This window comes from Cupressus sempervirens, chromosome 3 (genome assembly GCF_028749045.1).
Source record: "Cupressus sempervirens isolate cs-2001-9-10 chromosome 3, ASM2874904v1, whole genome shotgun sequence".
Classification (NCBI taxonomy): Eukaryota; Viridiplantae; Streptophyta; class Pinopsida; order Cupressales; family Cupressaceae; genus Cupressus; species Cupressus sempervirens.
In genome coordinates, this window is record NC_143120.1 from 574,412,979 (window position 1) to 574,431,166 (window position 18,188).

Sequence of the window (18,188 nt, forward strand, 5' to 3'; positions counted from 1 at the left end):
CATTAGCTCTGTCATATGAAATAGGGGAGCGGCATAAAATATACAGTTGCAATGAATTCATGCATATACAATGTAACACCAATATTGGGGAATGTTAGGACAAGGGGGTGTCAAGACGAGTTTCTAGAACGGGGGAAAAATGGGCCTCATTTTCGGGATGGCGGGACGACGGCCAGGGGACGACGAAAAGTGGTGGACAGGTGAGGGAGGGGTGTTGTATATATACAAATAGAACTTGAAATGCTAGTTATGAAATGATGTTCTAAAGAGCATACCAAATTAAGATACTCGAATATTGCAAAAATTGCAACATGAACTAAAACCATTGAACATTCAACATAGTAACATATTACATACCCAATAATAACGTTCAAAAATCAAAATTCAAGTAGAAATTTAAGTACCCATCCCAGCACCGACATGGTTGCGGAATGGTGGAGGTGCGGTTACTTGGGTACTCAAGTACCCGATGCGGGGATACCTCAGGGATGGGTACTTTGAGGTTTGGGAAGGGGATGCGAGTCCCCGTCTTACACAGTGAATATATCATTAGAACCAGAGTTGCAAGAAACTCCTTTGTCCCTCCTTGAGCATGCGTATCCCTGTATCCAATTTGGAAACGTATCTAATACTGCCTGGATACACATCGACTATTGTACCCATGTCTTCCTAAAAAACTTTGTTTTTCCAACCATACCAAATACTATGGGATTTGATTTTTTTAGAGATTTCACGTAATCTTCTTCCCAAATTCAACTTTTAAAAAAAAAATTATTTAAACAATTATTAAAAACATGGTATAAACAAAGCATTCACCAAATGAGAAAGACAATTACAATGTTTTTCTATTTTAGAAACCTGTTTTTGGGGTTATCTTCTAATGCAACTCTATTATGTTTACATATTATAAAGTCTTAAATTAACTTACAAATATTTATGTAGCATTTGTGTCAACGATGCTTTTGAAGTAATGAAAATATCCTATAACTTGGAAAACTGTGTTAAATAAATGTGTATGTGTTATTTATTAATGTCATGTCTAGCCATATCCATATTGGGGGTCTTAAAAAATGGCCGTAGCTGTACCCAATACAGTATCTGTATTAGTATCTGTACCTGTATCCATGCAACTTTGATTAGAACCAGACTTGAAGAATATTTGGTTGTGAATATTTGCAGAAGATTACATATCGGGCCCAATTTGTCATAATATGTCCTCAACATAACACTTGTAGAATGTATTGAAGCCAGCCTATACACTTCAGCACGAAAGTTCCTTATTGATTGGAGGATTAATCTGACACCATATTCATAGCCTGGCAACCCTTTGATCATATCATGGCTTTTTTTTGGGAGTCAGAAATAATATTCTGTGAGGCTTAAGTAGAGAGAGTGATTATATTTCAGAAAAGTTCCAAGTATGATTAGCTATATCTCAAATGTGCCAAAGAATGAAGAGCTGAAGCATTTCTTCTGAAGAACATACAGCAGTAATTCGGGAATTCATGAGTCTTGAATATGGATATGAACCTTTTAAAAGCACAGTATGTATTTGCAATAAAGAACTACATAGACATTCGGGCAGGAAAAGATTTCTGAGAAAGAATTTCATCAGACCAATTCATTATGGCTGGAAACTTTATCTCAACCTTATGTACTAATAATTGCAGCTTCAGTCCTTAAGACTCAGTCTAGGATTCTTCTTACTCATTATTGGAATTGTGATTGGTATCATTCAAAGGTTGGTGAAATAAACATTTACAAAGTTGTGATTCTGATTTCTGGAACAGTAGATTATATTCTTCATATTTTATTGTTTCCAGCACTCTTAAATGTTGGCCAACTGTTTGTTATAAGGCTGTTGCAAAAGTCTCATAATTGGAGGAGCCTTCTTGGAGATTATGTCTGTGTGTCTTGCCTTCACGAATAGAATGCTTGATCTCTATTGTCATACAACAGTTTGATACATTTCTATGCATAGTAATTATAATTTTTACTGTGTTTGATGACACAAGAATTCAGAAAATTTCAGAACAAACTTTGCACAACAATTGTTTGACAAAATCCATATAAGTGAAAACTGAAACTTTGACAATAGAACGGAAAGAACTCTTACATTGAAGTATGGGCGATTGATGTTTTATGTGATTGATGAGTGATGATGGAATATATGTCGGTTATACATATTGGTGAATGATGATTGAATAAATGCTGATTTGATTTCTCAATTGTTTGTTTTCTTCATCCCAAGATGACCTAGTGATTGATGTCAATTTGACAATTGTTGCCTTGACCTTGTTTATTGCTTGTTTGCTTGATTTCTTGATGGATGCATGAAGGATTTATTTTGAAGGATTCATGAGTGATGATCGGTATGTGCTCCTTCCATGCTAGGAATGAATTCTCCTTTATTGGTGAAAGGGTCACCACCTTTTATAAGAACAGAATCTCCGCTTTTCGATGTTTCCTTTGGCAATAATATTTCGTTTCCAAAATCGATTTACCTTGTCTGTCCTCCTCAATTGAAACCTTCTCAACCTTTGATCATTTCTGCCCTTTGCAATGATCGCAACATTTCACAATCACCATCCTTCAAAAGAGAGACAACCCTTCATCATTTCTGCCCTCTGAGAGAGTCATAACCTTTTTTAATTAGAATCTTCTGAGAGGGTCAAAAACTATAATGTCCCCGTTTTTAACTATAATTCATTGGAGTTAGCACTAACCTTTTGAATAAGTGTCAACATTAACAATATATTTATTTAATGATTCCAATGAGCCCAAATGGTTGAGAAGAGTTAAATGATGCTTTCAGATGTTATTTGTAACTTTTGGTTTAGGCTCCAAGATCATTGGAGGGAGCATCTATTTTAGTAGGTTACCTGTTGTCCTACATTTTATGACCACAAAATGCAGGTAACAATACGAAACTTTTTCAAACTAGTTTTGCATTTCTCTAAGCTTTTTTCATTATTTAAATGGTTTGTACTGATCAATCAAGCAACATCAATTGATATAATGAATCATTTTACTGAAGGCCTTCATAAAGTCTTTTGCGTTTTTTCTTGTCAAGCCTATGCTTGATTTTTTAGGCCTTCATCGTCTTTTCTTTCGTTTTTTAGTGTGTGTTTGTTAGCTTTTGGTCCTTTAGTTTTGCTCAAATCATATCTTTCGGTTTTCGCTTCGATTTGACCTATCTTAAGGCTTAATCAGAGTTGGCAATCAAAAGATATGACCATTTTAGTGCCCAAAAAGTGGAACTTTTTGATACAATTGCACGAATTAAAAATATCATGTTATATTTTTTATTTGACATTCACTTCCTGAAAAATATAACTTAAATTCACTTTATGTTATATTTTTAAGTTACTTTATCATTTAAAATTTCACTTAAAGTAACTATAGTGCACTTATGTTATATTTTTAAGTTGAGTTTGTTTTTTAATTTTTCACTTAAGTGACTATATTAACTATATAATTCAATTTAATTTTTGATATTTAAATCAAATGCTCTAGTAAATATTACCTATTAAATGATATTTACATATTATATTGTTAATATGATAATCTAAAATAATTTATGTCTCACTTAAGTAATATTTTATTAGAATTAAATTGACATGTGCTTAAATTGATCACTTAAGTGTGCAATGGCCTCTTAAAGTGAATTTTTTATGCAATTGTATGTAAACTAAACTTAAATATGCAATGACATCAAAAAGTCGATCTAGATATGTTATATGCATATGCATCAAAAATGTGAATTTTTGCCTTAAGTTGCATATGCAAGTAACTAAAACATGTAATTGCACCAAAAAAGTGTGTTTTGCACTAAAAGCATATAAACACATTTCATAAACCCGTTTTTGGGCAAAAAGCATGTTTTTAAAACATGCATATGCACCAAAAAAGTGTGTTTTGCCTTGGGAGAGCCCATTAAAACATGTAATGGCCTCTAAAAGGTGTGTTTAGATCTATTGTGCATATTTAAAGCATGGATTCGGTGTTTTTTACATTCAACTTCATGCATTTGCTCTTCCAAAACCCATTTTTGAAAAATTTCATTACTTTGGCCTCCAAGAACCCGTTTTTGGTGATTCTCTTAGATTCTTCCATAGAATGACTTGAAATCTTTCCCTCAAGAGGCGTTTTTGCATCCTCATGCATTCCCGTGGATTTGGCAACCTCATCATGCTAAAAACAACTTAGTTCAGCCCCATACAGAGCCACGTTTTAAAGAAAAACACCCAGATTTGGGCCTTCAAAATTCACGTTTTGGCCAAATATGGGGTCATTTTGGAGTTTTGATCATTGTATATGCATTTGGGAAAGTCGTTTTTGCATTCACAAATCAAAAATGACTCAAAAACATGTATTTTTTGGCTACGTTTTTGCAAAAACGGCCCAGATTTTTGCATAAAAAGTCACACTTTTGTTCAAAAAACTCAAAAAATGGCATTTCCAGCCCAACCCTTTGATCAAGACATGTCGTTTTTGAGTTTTCATGCATGCTATTGTCTTTGGAGACTACGTTTTTTGGCATTCTCATGTCAAATTCGACCATTGAACATCCACAAGTACAGAAGAAGTCAAAAAGTTGTTTGAAAATCCGGATTTGAGGGAAAATTGGTCTTCAAGTCCACAAAACTTGATATTTTGGCACACAATCATCAAATAAGTGGACATTTTCCTTCTTGCTAATTAAATTCATGCTTATCTTGCTGATTTTATGCATGTTTGAGCTTGATGTTTTACACTTGTTAATTTTGATGCCATGGAAAGTGTATTTTTCGTCTTAAAATGATGAAATGGTTTATTTTCATGTTTTTGGTTTTTTCCCAAATTCCAAATTCGAATTTTCATGTTGAAGTGGTTTGTTTGTTGACATGTTTGTGTCTTTTGCCAAAGCTACATTTCTCTTCTATGTTTGTGATTTACTTGTTTGCTTTTCGATCTTTCTTCATTTTGAAGAAGTTGCAAGTTCTTTCCCAAGAACTTGATCATGTTTCACTTCACTCCATCTTTCATTTCATGCAAAAGTATCATCACATTCCATTTTCATCTTTCCATGTCACAACACTTCGCATCTCATTCATCAAATGTGATTACATGTATTTCATCCGATCCATCATCCGCACGTACATGTAATCTCATTTTCTATTTCCATTTCCACTTATCTCACTTTCCACATCCAATCACATGACATGATTACATGAAAAGTTTTACATGTAATTGCATCTCTAAAACCAGTTTTTGACTTAAAGACACTATTTTAAAAGGTCAAAATATGTCATGTGCATGTATTCCCATGTACTTGGACTTCACCTTTCCTAAAGACGTCTATAAAAGCTCACTTCGCCTCAAGGCACATTGCATTCATTCCTTCCATATGCACTTACACTTGATGAGCAAAATAAATGGCATTCCACTTCCCTTGTCATAACGCATTTCATACACACTTACATGTAAGCTCATTCTCCATCTGCAGTCGCATGTCATCTCACTTTCCATTTCTCATTACATGAGCATATTCATGAAATCCACGTTTCGTGCAAGGACATCTTGTTAAGAAGACGTGTTTTAGCTCTCAAAGAAGCAATAATTCATTTAGTCTCCATTTTCCCAATGGTTATCAGAGAACCTGAGTTTGAGTGGAAATGTGCCCAGCACTTTGATTCAAAAAAACAAAAAAAAAAGTTGCAAATGCTTGTCAGAAAATTGTTCTAAGTTTATATCCAAACACCATCGAGAAGGTTTTCAAAATGTTGGAGACTCTAGAATGTGCCAATCTACAAAGGAGAATTCACGACAATTTGAACGAGAAAAGCTTGATCACATCATATCAAAGTAACAAGAATCGGAATCGGATCGGAATCGGCAAGGCCGAATCGAATCGTGAATCGGCAATGAATCGGCAATGAATCGGCGATGAATCGGCAAATTTGAAAAAACCCTTTAAATTTAAAGATTTTAACAATTTAAAACTTATTTCATGCACCCTTTATTGAATATAACTTAAAAACACTATAACATCATCAAATAGAAGTTAAAACTTAACATACATAAACATGGAACATAAAATCCATCACATATGTAACTATGTTATCTAAAAAGTAAATTGTAGGCTAGCTGAAGTACATAGAAATCAAATGATCACAATGATTTAAATCATAGAATGTATGTAAGATGATCCATAAGACATCAAATCATAAATGTATGTAAGAATCTAAGATGAAGATCCATGAAAGTTTGAAACATATGTCTATCAATGATTCAGTATCAATATCTGTAAACAAAATATAAAAACAAGGCTCCAACTCAAGCCTCAGACTCATAGTCATCATCATCATCCTCAACATCATCCTGAAGCTCGGCTGCAGCCTCAGCCTCAGCCTCTGAGTATCCAGTATGCCTAGTAGCAAGGCGTCTAATGTAGGTCCTAGAGGACTGCCGAGCCATATCTCCCGCATGTAAGATGGGCTCATGAACGTCGCTAGGGCCTGTGCCTGTGCGTGCACGTGTGCGTCTACCAATGCCTGAAGAACGTGCTCTAGCTGCCTCAGCCTCTATATCCACCTGGTCAACCCACACACGGTCTTCCTCAGTGAAGACTGGATCCACAACCTCTGTGAGCCACTCTGATTCTTGATCAATCTCCTCCAGAATGATCGGAGAGGAGTCAGTGCCCAAAATCTGTCTGATCCTAAGAAGGAGGTTGTAATGAACAAAGACAATATCATTCAACTTCTGCACTGTCAACCTATTTCTCCTCTTCGAATGGATGTGCTCGAACATGGACCAACTGTGCTCACATCCAGAAGCGCTGCTTGGCTGACTCAGAATACGAATGGCAATTTTTTGAAGTTTTGGGGTTGTGGCCCCAAACATTTGCCACCATCTATCTGCAATAAGGGAAAAATTGAAAATTGAAACAATTAGTCTCATTTACAAATTACAAGTTAACTCTAAAATTACATAATCAACTTTAAGATTAGAATCTAGATTCATGAACATTGAATATATTATTTAATTTTTACCTGGCTGTAGTGTTGTCTGAGCATTTATGGCCATCTTGCCAGAGAAAAGTGGCTCCTCTTTATTGTTGAACTGGTCTAGCTCAACAATCGCAGCAGCGCTATCTTCATCGCTACTCAACCTCTGAATCACTGTGTATAAGCCAGTGAGAACCTCCGCATCTGCCTTGAACTCAGGACAGAAACGATATGCCGGATTCAGAAAGTAAGCTGCTGCATGGATGGGTCGATGGAGCTGATTCTGCCATCTCCTATCGATGATGTCCCAAATAGGGCCATACCTCTCCTGCACTCCTGCATATTGGGCTCTGATGGCCTCCTTGGCCCTATCCATGCCCTCATAAATGTAGCCCATAGAGGGCTTCTCCCCATCAGCAGTTCGTAGCAAAGCTACAAGGGGCTCAGTGACCTACATATAAAGTAAAACAAAAAACTTGAGTCAAAACTTAAATATAAAATAATATAACTTAAAGTAAAAGTAAAATACTAAATGTTAAATTGCAATAAATTTACCTGCAGGATTTCTCTAGCGGGTTTCCAAAAACCATCCTCATCAAATATGCAATCCGCCACATCTATCCCTACAGTGGTCGTAGCATAGGAAGAGGAAATCCACTCCCGCCCAACAAACATGCTCCTCAATTCATCCCTTGATGTCAACAAGGACTGCAAGGTGATGAAATTCGAGGCAAACCTCGTGATACCTAGGCGAGCTAACTCTTTGCCTTCTGTGTACTTCCTCATTGTGCTAAGGACAAATGAATGACTATAAATGAATTTGCATATGTTTTTTGCCCTTTCCACACATGACTTGACAAACTCAAGTTTGCCAATTTCCTCCAACATGAGGTCAATGCAATGTGCCGCACAAGGGGACCAAAATATGGTGGGGTGCCTCTCCATCAAAAGTTTACCTACAACAATTTTAAGTCAATTAGAAATTCAAATAAATTTATTTTCAAAACTTGAAAAGTTAAAAGTTTACCTGCAGCAACATAACTTGCTGCATTATCCGTCACCACCTGGATCACATTTTGTTCTCCTACCTCTGCTATGACTTCCTCAATAGCCTCACATAAGTATGTGGCATTTTTTACATGTGCGGAAGCATCAATGGATTTGATGAACATGGTATATCCTACAAGTAACAAAACAACGAATTAGAATATTAAAATTAAATGGATCATCAACAAATTAGCATTCAACAAATCAAAATTTACAATTATGTATGTAGGAAAGTAGAATGATCAATTACCTCCACAGGATACAAGAAAAATTGAGGAGTGTTCTATTCCTCCTATCTGTCCAACCATTAGTCATGATGGTGCAACCCTTTGCAATCCACTCCTTTTGGTTCTCCTCGAGCTCAGCCCTCATGTCCTCTACTATCTCATCCAAGAGGTATCCGCTCAACTCAGCCTCAGTTGGGGCTTTAAACCCCAGACCACAAATAGCAACCGCGTCTATCATGTTCTGCCAATAAGGAGCCCTGTCACAAATAAAAATTTAGATGTCAAAGACTCAAATTATAAAACAAGTAAATATAATTAAAGTTTTACTTTTACTTTTAATTTTAACTTTAAAGAAAACAACGAAAAAAGAATCAATTACCTGGCTGCAATAAATGGAATGTTGCAAAAGTACCAAAATTTGCATATCTCCTTTCTGGCAGCATCATGAATTTTCTTGTTCAAACCCATGCCATCAAGCGTGGGTTGGGAACCAGGAGTAGTGTGGGGCACAAAGTAACTATCCATTCTGTTTTTCCGCACTCTAGGCTGCAATAGGTTGGTGTGGGACTCTGTCTCAGTATGCGACCGACTAGCACTAGCACGAGCAGAAGAACTAGGATAAAAAGGAGGCCTAGAAGAACCCTCTCCAACACAACCTACAGATGCAAAAGCTGATGCAGATGCAGATGTGGATGCGGCTGCAGATGCGGATGCGGGAACATGGGAGCCAATACCCCTTAACCCTTCAAGTTGCATTTTCCTATTGGCTTTGTCTTTTTCAATTTTTTCTAATGCCATTAAGCAAGTGCGTTTTGCCTTAGGAGTTTGGTGAGTGCAAATTGTAACATCGTGTCCAGGTATAGCAGCAATGTGGTATTTCAATCTATAAATACCCCCAGAAGTTATTTTTTCTTTACAAAAAATACATTTTGTTTGATATTTGGTTCTTCCAGGAAACTCTTCGTTATATTTCCAACATTCATCTTTTCTACCCATCGCGAATTTGCAAAAAATGAAAGCAAAGGCTGCTGCAATAAAAATTTATACGTAAAATATCAAAGTTTGAAGCTAATAAAAGCTACAAAACAACAAACCCTAGTTTGCAACTTAGTAAAAATAAAGAACATTCAAGATCTAAACTAAAAATCTTGAAAACTATAAAAATTTAACAAAAAATGCATAATACACTAACATGCAAAAAAAAAAAGAGCACTTACCTCTTGCAAATGAGTTGAGGAGTGTTGAGATTGGCTCCCTAATGCTCCCAATGCAATTGATGGCCTCCCCAAATGGATTGCTGATCTCTTTTGTGCTCTTTCTTCTTGCCGGTTAGAAACCTATGGCTTTTCTTTTCTCTTCTTCTCTCTCACTTTTCCTCTCTTCTACTCATGTTAAACAAATAGAAGGCCCTTTAGGGTTATAACAAAGAGAATAGGTCAAAAACAAAGTAAAAAAAACAAGCAATTTTTTTAAATTTTACAACTCTATACTTTATTGGCCGCGGGCGATTCCAGCCGATTTTTCCAGGCGATTCATGCGATTTTTTGGATGAATCGCCTGAATCGGCAATTCAGGCGATTCACCTGAAGAAATCGGCAATGGCAATTTCCGACTCCAAAAAAATCGCCATTGCTGAATCTAATCGCCGATTCAGGCGATTTTATGGCGATTCTCGTTACTCTACATCATATTTTCAAATAACGGACAATTCCTCAAAGAGAGTCAAAGGCTATCAAAAGACGTAACACTATGATTATCAAGGTGAATGCAATGGCATGAAACATAGGAACTCCCGATCTTGTTATCATCGAGGATTGCATCGTCAAATACAAGGCCCTTCAAAATAATCCCTAGGATCGTTTTCTTCATTTCCGTCTTCTTTCTTCTTCTTTCATGTTTGTAATTGAAGAGGATGCATTGCATGAAAGGATGTAATTACATGTAATGCGAGTTGCATGTAACCCAATAATTTCTCTTTTAGTTAGACTGGGTCAAAGTTGTTTGAGTTGCTCCCACTCTTTCCTCCATCTTTTTCTCAATTATTGTGCCTATATAAAGGAGTGTTCCCTCATTGTAAAAATCATCTTTTGTTGTATGCAAGAAAGCTCTGCCACATTTGTGCAAGCATAACTTTGATTATGTAGTACAAATTTGGGAGAAAAGTGAATAAAAGAAGCAATTGGATTCAAAGTTTTGACTAGAAGCAATTGTTATAGAACAAATTAGAAGCTTTGACTGTAATTTGTGCCTATTGTATTTGATTCATGTTATTATTGTGTGTTCAATAATAGAGCGTAGTGAGTTAAGAAGCAATAGGAACCAAAGCTTTAACGGGGAACGGTTGTGGTAATATATAGACTACAAGCTTTGACTATAACTTGTATTGTCGTCTCAAATTCACAAAAGATAGTTAAAATTTCCCTACTTCCGAAAGTCTTTGCACCCCAATGGTAGAGGTTTTTCTTCTAGAATAGAACAGAAATCATCTACTTCTAGAAGTCTTTGTGCCCCAATGGTAGTGATTTTTCTTATAAATTAAGTGAACAGGACTTAGAGCCAAGCCGGTACACTTTCAATCAGCCCTTGAGTTGGTGTTGGTTTATTGGTATCACCATTTCCAACTAGTAGATAAAGTGTAGTTAGAGATTTCACATTGCCAATTACTCGCTCCACGGGTAAGTGGATTCTTTCTCGAAAGTTAAGAGGAAAGAATATTGGTAACACCCCTTACAAAATCTCTCAACTTCTTGCTTACCTTGAGTTGATCCAAGGAACAGTGAGAAGGGGGAGTCTTCCCTTTAAAGTAGGAAAGACTTTGTCTCACACGCTGTGGCTAGTCATCCTATTTTGCGACTGGATTTTACAAAAAACTATCGGTTGCAAAATATTCACCCAACATTATTCATCATCTTTTATCATTGGGACCACTCTTGTGCTGTCAAATTTTGATTCTGGCACTGGTAGTTCATTTCTGTAAGTGTGTGTTCTATTGGTTATAGACTTATAGTTTAATTATATTTACTAAGGTTGCTATTTTTATTGAATTTTTTCACCAGGCACCTTGGTGTAATAGCTCATTGGAACCGGGATGAGAAGTTTTAAATCTTGAGAACATAAAACAGACCTCGTGTGTAAAATTATAATTATATTAGTGAAAAGGTCTTTTCGAAAGCAACAAGGGAATTTAAATTAATAAAACACAATAAAGTTGCTTTCTAAGGGAAAATGAAATAAAAGAAATATAGTTTTCCTCTCAACATTGGATCAAAAGGTTATAAAAGGAGAGAGAGGAAAAGAGATTCATTCTTGACATTTGATTTTAAAAATTCTCATGGAGAGCTTTCTCTCTCATTCACAAGAAAACCTAAGGACAGACACCCTTGGAGTTCCTTAGTGGTTTGCATGGAAACCAAAATTCACCTAAGGTGTGGATTCATCCAAAATTCACTGTTGTACTTCATTATCAAAATGTTGGATGTTTGAACTAGAAATCTCTCTAGAGGGTTTGATGGGCAACTTTATGAAGACTGCAGCAAAACAAAACCCTTCATGTTTGTTTATATCTCCTAGGGCATTGCCTATATTGTTTTAAGCATCTTTCCATTTGAATTCACATAATTGGGCAATGGAGATAATATTTGATATGCAGGTTTAAAATTCTGCTTGAATTTACTTCGCAATTGCCAAGCAAATATTGGGAAACCATTTTGGAGAATTATTGTAATTTGGAATTGTATATCAAAAGAAGAACTGTTAATTAAGTCTCATTGCTGTTGCTATCTGACTGGCCAGATTAGTGCATCCCAACCCCAAGAGTCACTTCCTTATTTTCATCCTACTCTTTCTTTTTCCATTATTCCCTTTCTAATTCCTATGTTCCCTTCTTTCTTCCTTCCTCCATATTCCCCTTTCAAATGAACTCCTCCCATTTATATCTCATTTTTGAGGGAGTCGCAACTCTTCATTGCATGCCTTTCCACCTCCATTAAACTCAATTAACTTGTGATCATTTTTTTTTTAATATAGTTCAATATTATTATTTATTATTAAATTCTATTTCAGAAAGGGGACATTATAGTATCTGCCTCTTAATTTCATCATTTTCCTAAAACTGACCTAACGCTAGCTCCATAGGCAAAGGTGTTCTTGCAATCAAATCAATGCAATGGTTGAAGACAATGCAGTGTTACTCCAGCACGTGTCAAATACATTCTAATATCTTTTCAAGATCTACTCCATCTACCTCTGCTAGTTTGTTGTACTAGCTACTTTTGTGCGTGCATCACACAAAACTGACTTCTTCTCCTTGGTCAAACCATGAGTAGCATAAAATCTCTAGTTTGAGCAATCAACCATCTACAGTTTTTTGCATTTATTAAAAATGCAGGTTTCACAAGGATTACTTAAGGCATCTGATGCTTTTGGTCACCAAACTTGATAGTGATACTATGTGCTCTGAACTCATATAGATCATGACACTGATACATGGAATGGTTGTCCAAGCAAAACATTGCATTCATTTAAAGGAGTTACATCACAAATTACTTCACCCTTGAATGGTTTTATGGAACATGAGAGACCACACTGCTTCTTTACCTGTATATCTCACCCTTTGATCTATTATTCACAGAATAGTCTCTCTTTCCTTCTTTCTTGATTTTTTTCTCAATTTTTTGTAGCATACTTGAAGGTAGTTGCTAGCATTTCTATATTCAGTCTAAATATATCTATGAAGTCCACTTCAATATTTCAAAACTCAATGCCTCTCGGAATCTTGGATGCCGAGTTTTCCTAACAGAGGATAGAATGTGCTGGTATAATCCTGAACATAGTGGTCCTCCTCCTAATTAAGTAATTGGCATTGCCTAGATTTTAGTTCATAGGTATTTTCAGGAAAATACTCTTCTCTGGTGTGCTCAACAAGATTCTCCTCATGTGGGTTTTTTGTCAATCTCTGCATCAAAATTGTGTCCAACAAGTGCTTCTTTGGATAACAATTTGATTTCCCATGCTTGCTTCACATGAGACTCGGCTTGAGTAAAGAAAAGATGATTTACTCAGCATCCTAAAAATGATTCACAATAAATATCTTTCCCACTTCAACAATCAATCATCAATAGCATTTGTATCATTTTTTCCTTCTAAAGTTGGAATAACAAAATTCACCTCACCTAAAATCGAGATGTCCACCAAATGGTAGGTTTCTTGGATTTCTCCTTGAAGTTTTATTTTGCAGTACACGAAAAGTTGTTCCATCATCACCTCACACTGTTTGTTCAATGCATCTTCAACCAGTATCTTGAAAGGACTGCCGAGCTCCTCAGTCTGTTGATTAGGCATACACGATCATGTGCATCTCAAAGGAAGGTAATCTGATGTGTCTCTTGTTTCCAAACTGAACCTTAAGTGTGCTGACCACGTGCAAAGGGACATGTAGGAGCAAATAAGCAATGATACCATCAATCCAAATTACAAATCCAAAGGAAAATATCTAAGTTATAGCCATTGTAAGTTCTATAGCATATGATTTTTGAACCAAAGATTCAAAACGAATGCATGTTTTTTATGGAGTCTACGAGGCCAAACGACCTATGTGGTCCATGGATAGCCATCAAAGAAATAAGCATGCATAGCCTGAAATAGAAAAGCACAGAACACCTAAAAAAATTCCTTTTGCATCTTGGATGTTCTACTGTGAATCTTGATCAAAATATCTGCAACCCTTCTTATCTTTTCTTCTTCAAATAGATTACTCAAGGTGTTCAGGGTCTCAGTGGATCTGAATATCCTTGTAAGCTGAACACTCTATGATGTAATACCATTCTATCTCCACCACTTCTTGACTGCAATAGAAACATCTTTTTTCTTCCCACTATTCTTTAGGTATTATCCATCTTCCAATCTCACATCTAAATTGATGCAAATTAGTTTGTATCTGACTGATTAACATCCACATGCTTACTTTGAATTTTCCTTGCAAGTACTTCTTTATTTCTCCATTTTTCTTTGGGATCTCTTAAGCTAATACCCCACTTATTCATCCATCCATTGTTTCTGAAAGAGACATATCCAGAGTAATTTATTAATTTTGGAATTCAAATGAATAGTTTGTATGTGGACAAGTACCAAACAAAGTCAAAATTTTCAAAACAAAAAAAATCTTTTTTTTTAGTTGAAATTGACAGAGTCATAACTCTTCGTCCGATGAGATCTAGTTTCAATCCCTTAGAACGCTACTGCTCGCAACAGTTCAAAGGGATTGATGACAGTTTTGACCTCAAATTCCACTCCAAAAACCTCCAAAACTATGATTGTCTGGATGTGGAACTTATGAAAAAATAAGATTTTTGATATTTTCCATCTGTGAGTTGTGCTATAGATCAGCAATGTACTTTCTTTTTTTGCACTTTGAAAATTCATATTGTAATTGAAAGGAAAACATGTAGTGATTGGGCATTGTTTTTAAGTTTGCAACTTGCATGCTATATTTCAACATCACATGCATATCGACAATGAATTATGAAAGCAATATGAATAAAGTTTTGACATTCGCTAATTTGTTTTTCTTTGGTTCTCATGTGATCTCTCTATTTAACACAAATATTATGTATTAAGGTTCTAAATGTATACATGAAAGCATTACCAATGTTATCATATTCATATTTGATTTCCTGTAATTTTTATATAATTGTCTCCTTTGCCACCCTTTGCCAACCCCAAAAAATGGTCCCACAAATTGGGGACTCTAAAAAGCATCCCATTGTCCCTAGCCATCTCCGTCAAAAAAACTTGAGGTAATACACACACACACAAAGATGTGTGTGTGTGTGTGTGTGTGATCAGCAACGTACTTCCTTTTTTTGCAGTTTGAAAATTCATATTGTAATTGAAAGAAAAACATGTAGTGACTGGGCATTGTTTGTAAGTTTGTAACTTGCATGCTATAGTTCAACATCACATGCATATTGACTATGAATTATAATAGCAAATATGAATAAAGTCTTGACATTCGCTGATTTGTTTTTCTTTGGGTCTCATGTGATCTCTCCATTTAACACAAATATTATGTATTAAAGTTCCAAATGTATACATGAAAGCATTACCAATGTTATCATATTCATATTTGATTTCCTCTAATTTTTATTATAATTGTCCCCTTTGCCACCCTTTGCCAACCCCAAAAATAGTCCCACACAAGTTGGGGACTCTAAAAAGCATCCCATTGTCCCTAGCCATCTCCGTCAAAAAAACTTGAGGTAATACACACACACACAAAGATATATATATATATATATATATATGTGTGTGTGTGTGTGTGTATGTATGTATGTATGTATGTATGTTTGTTTTGTGTGTGTGATATATATACAGAAACCCAAATCCACACTGGTAATATAGGTTGAAAAAGATCACTTCTTGAGGATAGTATATGTATATGAATTTAAAGTATGTATGCATAATATACATACAATATGTGTACATATTACTATAGTCATACATATTATATGTATATGTACACATACACACACCTAAAGACACAAATGTTGTCTGGTTGAACAAATCCAATCTGGTTAAAAAAGCTCTCTTGGGGATAATGAGAAGATGAGTGCATGTAAAAACTATAGTTATGAAATTCAAATACATGTGGGTTTTTGGACCTAACGGATTCGTCCAAAATCAATCCACTTTCAATCTCTCAAATTTTAACCCGATTTCAAAATTTCTTTGAATGTGGAAAAGAACTGAATTTTTTGAAACTCGTAACTATGCTGAAATCAAATATCCCATAGAACATATTTTGTTACAACTCCATTCCTCTAGAAAAGATGGTGCAAGCCTACTCTTGCATTTGGGAAATCTTAAGTATTTAAATTGAGACTTAGCTGAACATATGATCATGGAAAATCAAGGTTTGATGCTTCTAGGACAGATTAACTTCTTATAAATCAGTTCAAAAGAGGAGAAGCTCGCTACCCACACATTTGAAGAGACAAACCCCAAACATGATTGCATTAACTAACCTTTTTTGTTTTGTCTACCATAGAGACGCAAAGTCTCAAAAATAAAAATGTAGCTCAATTAACATCTAAAAAATAGAGAAAATAATGATATGCATTATATTATCAATTCAGCTCAGATACTTAAAGTTTAAAAAAGGTAACTAAGAACAATTTAAGAATTTTCATTGTGAGAAATTGTGAAACCTTACTCCCTCCTATAGAGTAGTCTTTTTTGGGATGATAAAAAGTTCGATTTAGATGAAAATTAACTACACAACAAGCCTACAAGAAGAAATGTGGTTTTTATTGTATAGTCATAAAGCTCATTCATTTTTATGCAGGACTGCACACAGATATGGTTAGCAATCCATGGAAAGGCAACCATAGCTTCATCAACTGAAACATAACCCAAAACATTGGTGATTGAACACTTCGATGCTATTGAATCCACAAAATTCATTACAAAAACTAAACTGTAAATTTAAAATTTCTTATCTGATACATTTTGAAACTGTCCCTGATTAATATACTAATAATAAATGGTTGCGGGGACACCCCCATGTAAAAAAAAAGCATCACATTCAGGAAATAAAAGCTGATTGATAAGCTTTGATTGCTAATATTAGTTTCTAAACAAAATCAAATATTATATACATAAAAAAATCTACAAATATTTCCCCTAGAAATATATGATAAAAAGCTGATTGTATTCATCTTGTAATGTTTTTTGGTAATTGTTCTTTTGATCGAAAATATAGTGAAATTAAAGATTATATAGCATTCTATACTGCAATTTGTGACAAAGTTACATGCTTGTTTATATTTCATGTGTGGGCCAATCAAAGAAGAAAAAGCAACACTTAAATATAAAAAGAAGAAGAAAAAGCAACAGCAAATGATTTAAGGAGTGGTTTCCAAAAATATTGTTCCTTCTAAGAAACCAATGTCAGCAACAGGGTACCCTGCATCTTTGTTATGAAATTTCGTTCATGCATAAAATTGTTCATCAATGATGCCATTAGTTTCCATGCTAACCTTTGAAAAAACAAAATTTTAATATTGGAAAGAATTCACTGAGGTAAAAAATCAAGTCTCCAATTAAATGAAAAATATGAGGGAGTCATAGTTACATGTTTACAGCAATTCTTCTGTATAGTTTTAACAATCGGGATAAAGAAATAACCTTTCGGGCATTAGATTCCCATACCTGCAACAATTGAACCATACTGGCGTAAAAGAAGAGCCCCGTAGTTGAGAAGAGCTCCTGGATGGTTTTTGTCTTTCCCTAGTAAGGCCTGAAAACATTGTGCAGCATACCCCAAATCGCCACTGACAAAAAGGAATCATTTTAAACATAACAACTCAAGGACCTGATGATTTTTATATCTAATGGTCAATTAATCACCTAACAAGAAAACCCAGAAACAAACAAGAATTTTTCATATCTTCCAGGTAAAGCAAAAGGATACATACAGGAACCAAAAAAGATCATCCAGTACAGGACCCAATGAATTGGAGTCAAATTTAATATTTTACTTCCATGCCTGCTTAAGACTAAAGGTTTCAAACTATTACTCTAACAACTTTGTAACACAAAATCCTGTCAACCAGTATAATTACATGCAATGGGTTTTATCAGTATTTGCCATCGTAGTTCCTAAGTTTTGCGCAGAAATGTAAGGTGATATGTAAGATTGTAAATGAGAGCCTATATCAGATATATTGAGCTTTATTTATTTCATAAACTCCTTCCCTGATCTTTCTATGCCTCCTGGATTAGCAGTAACCATAACCTAATAAACTAAGGGTAAATTTGATGGTTGAGAACTTGAGATGGTGGTAAAACCACCTCGTGTAATTTATAAGCACTTTTGTGCAGTTTGTATTGCATTGATTTAAGGAATGGGAATTTAGTCGTTGCT

At 35.1% G+C, this 18,188-nt stretch overlaps 3 protein-coding genes across 3 annotated transcripts in view; all 3 read right to left on the bottom strand.

Moving 5' to 3' along the window:
• LOC149567726 (tetratricopeptide repeat (TPR)-containing protein) overlaps positions 1 to 18,188 on the bottom strand; it is a 217,655-nt gene that overhangs the window by 103,865 nt on the left and 95,602 nt on the right. The window contains exon 7 of the mRNA XM_089820990.1: positions 17,474 to 17,595. Coding sequence (XP_089677116.1) covers positions 17,474 to 17,595 — 122 coding nt within the window. The remainder of the gene's footprint in view (positions 1 to 17,473; positions 17,596 to 18,188) is intronic.
• On the bottom strand, positions 6,142 to 8,497 carry LOC149567727 (uncharacterized). Its single transcript, XM_089820991.1, has 5 exons — positions 8,290 to 8,497; positions 8,020 to 8,172; positions 7,548 to 7,948; positions 7,038 to 7,443; positions 6,142 to 6,902 (listed from the first exon to the last, which is right to left on the bottom strand). Exons 1-5 carry the CDS (start codon positions 8,345 to 8,347, stop codon positions 6,319 to 6,321), a joined length of 1,602 nt encoding a protein of 533 aa, XP_089677117.1. The 5' UTR covers positions 8,348 to 8,497; the 3' UTR covers positions 6,142 to 6,318.
• On the bottom strand, positions 8,511 to 9,551 carry LOC149567728 (uncharacterized). The gene is made up of 2 exons (XM_089820993.1): positions 9,484 to 9,551; positions 8,511 to 9,291 (listed from the first exon to the last, which is right to left on the bottom strand). The coding sequence occupies exon 2, from the start codon at positions 9,260 to 9,262 to the stop codon at positions 8,642 to 8,644; it is 621 nt and encodes a 206-aa protein (XP_089677119.1). The 5' UTR covers positions 9,263 to 9,291; positions 9,484 to 9,551; the 3' UTR covers positions 8,511 to 8,641.

Coding starts and splice junctions, on each gene's coding strand:
- LOC149567728 (XM_089820993.1), bottom strand. CDS start 9,262: ATGGGTAGAAAAGATGAATGTTGGAAATATAACGAAGAGTTTCCTGGA.
- LOC149567727 (XM_089820991.1), bottom strand. CDS start 8,347: ATGGTTGGACAGATAGGAGGAATAGAACACTCCTCAATTTTTCTTGTA. Junction 8,173..8,289: donor TTTTCTTGTATCCTGTGGAG/GTAATTGATCAT, acceptor TGTTACTTGTAG/GATATACCATGTTCATCAAA. Junction 6,903..7,037: donor TCAGACAACACTACAGCCAG/GTAAAAATTAAA, acceptor CCCTTATTGCAG/ATAGATGGTGGCAAATGTTT.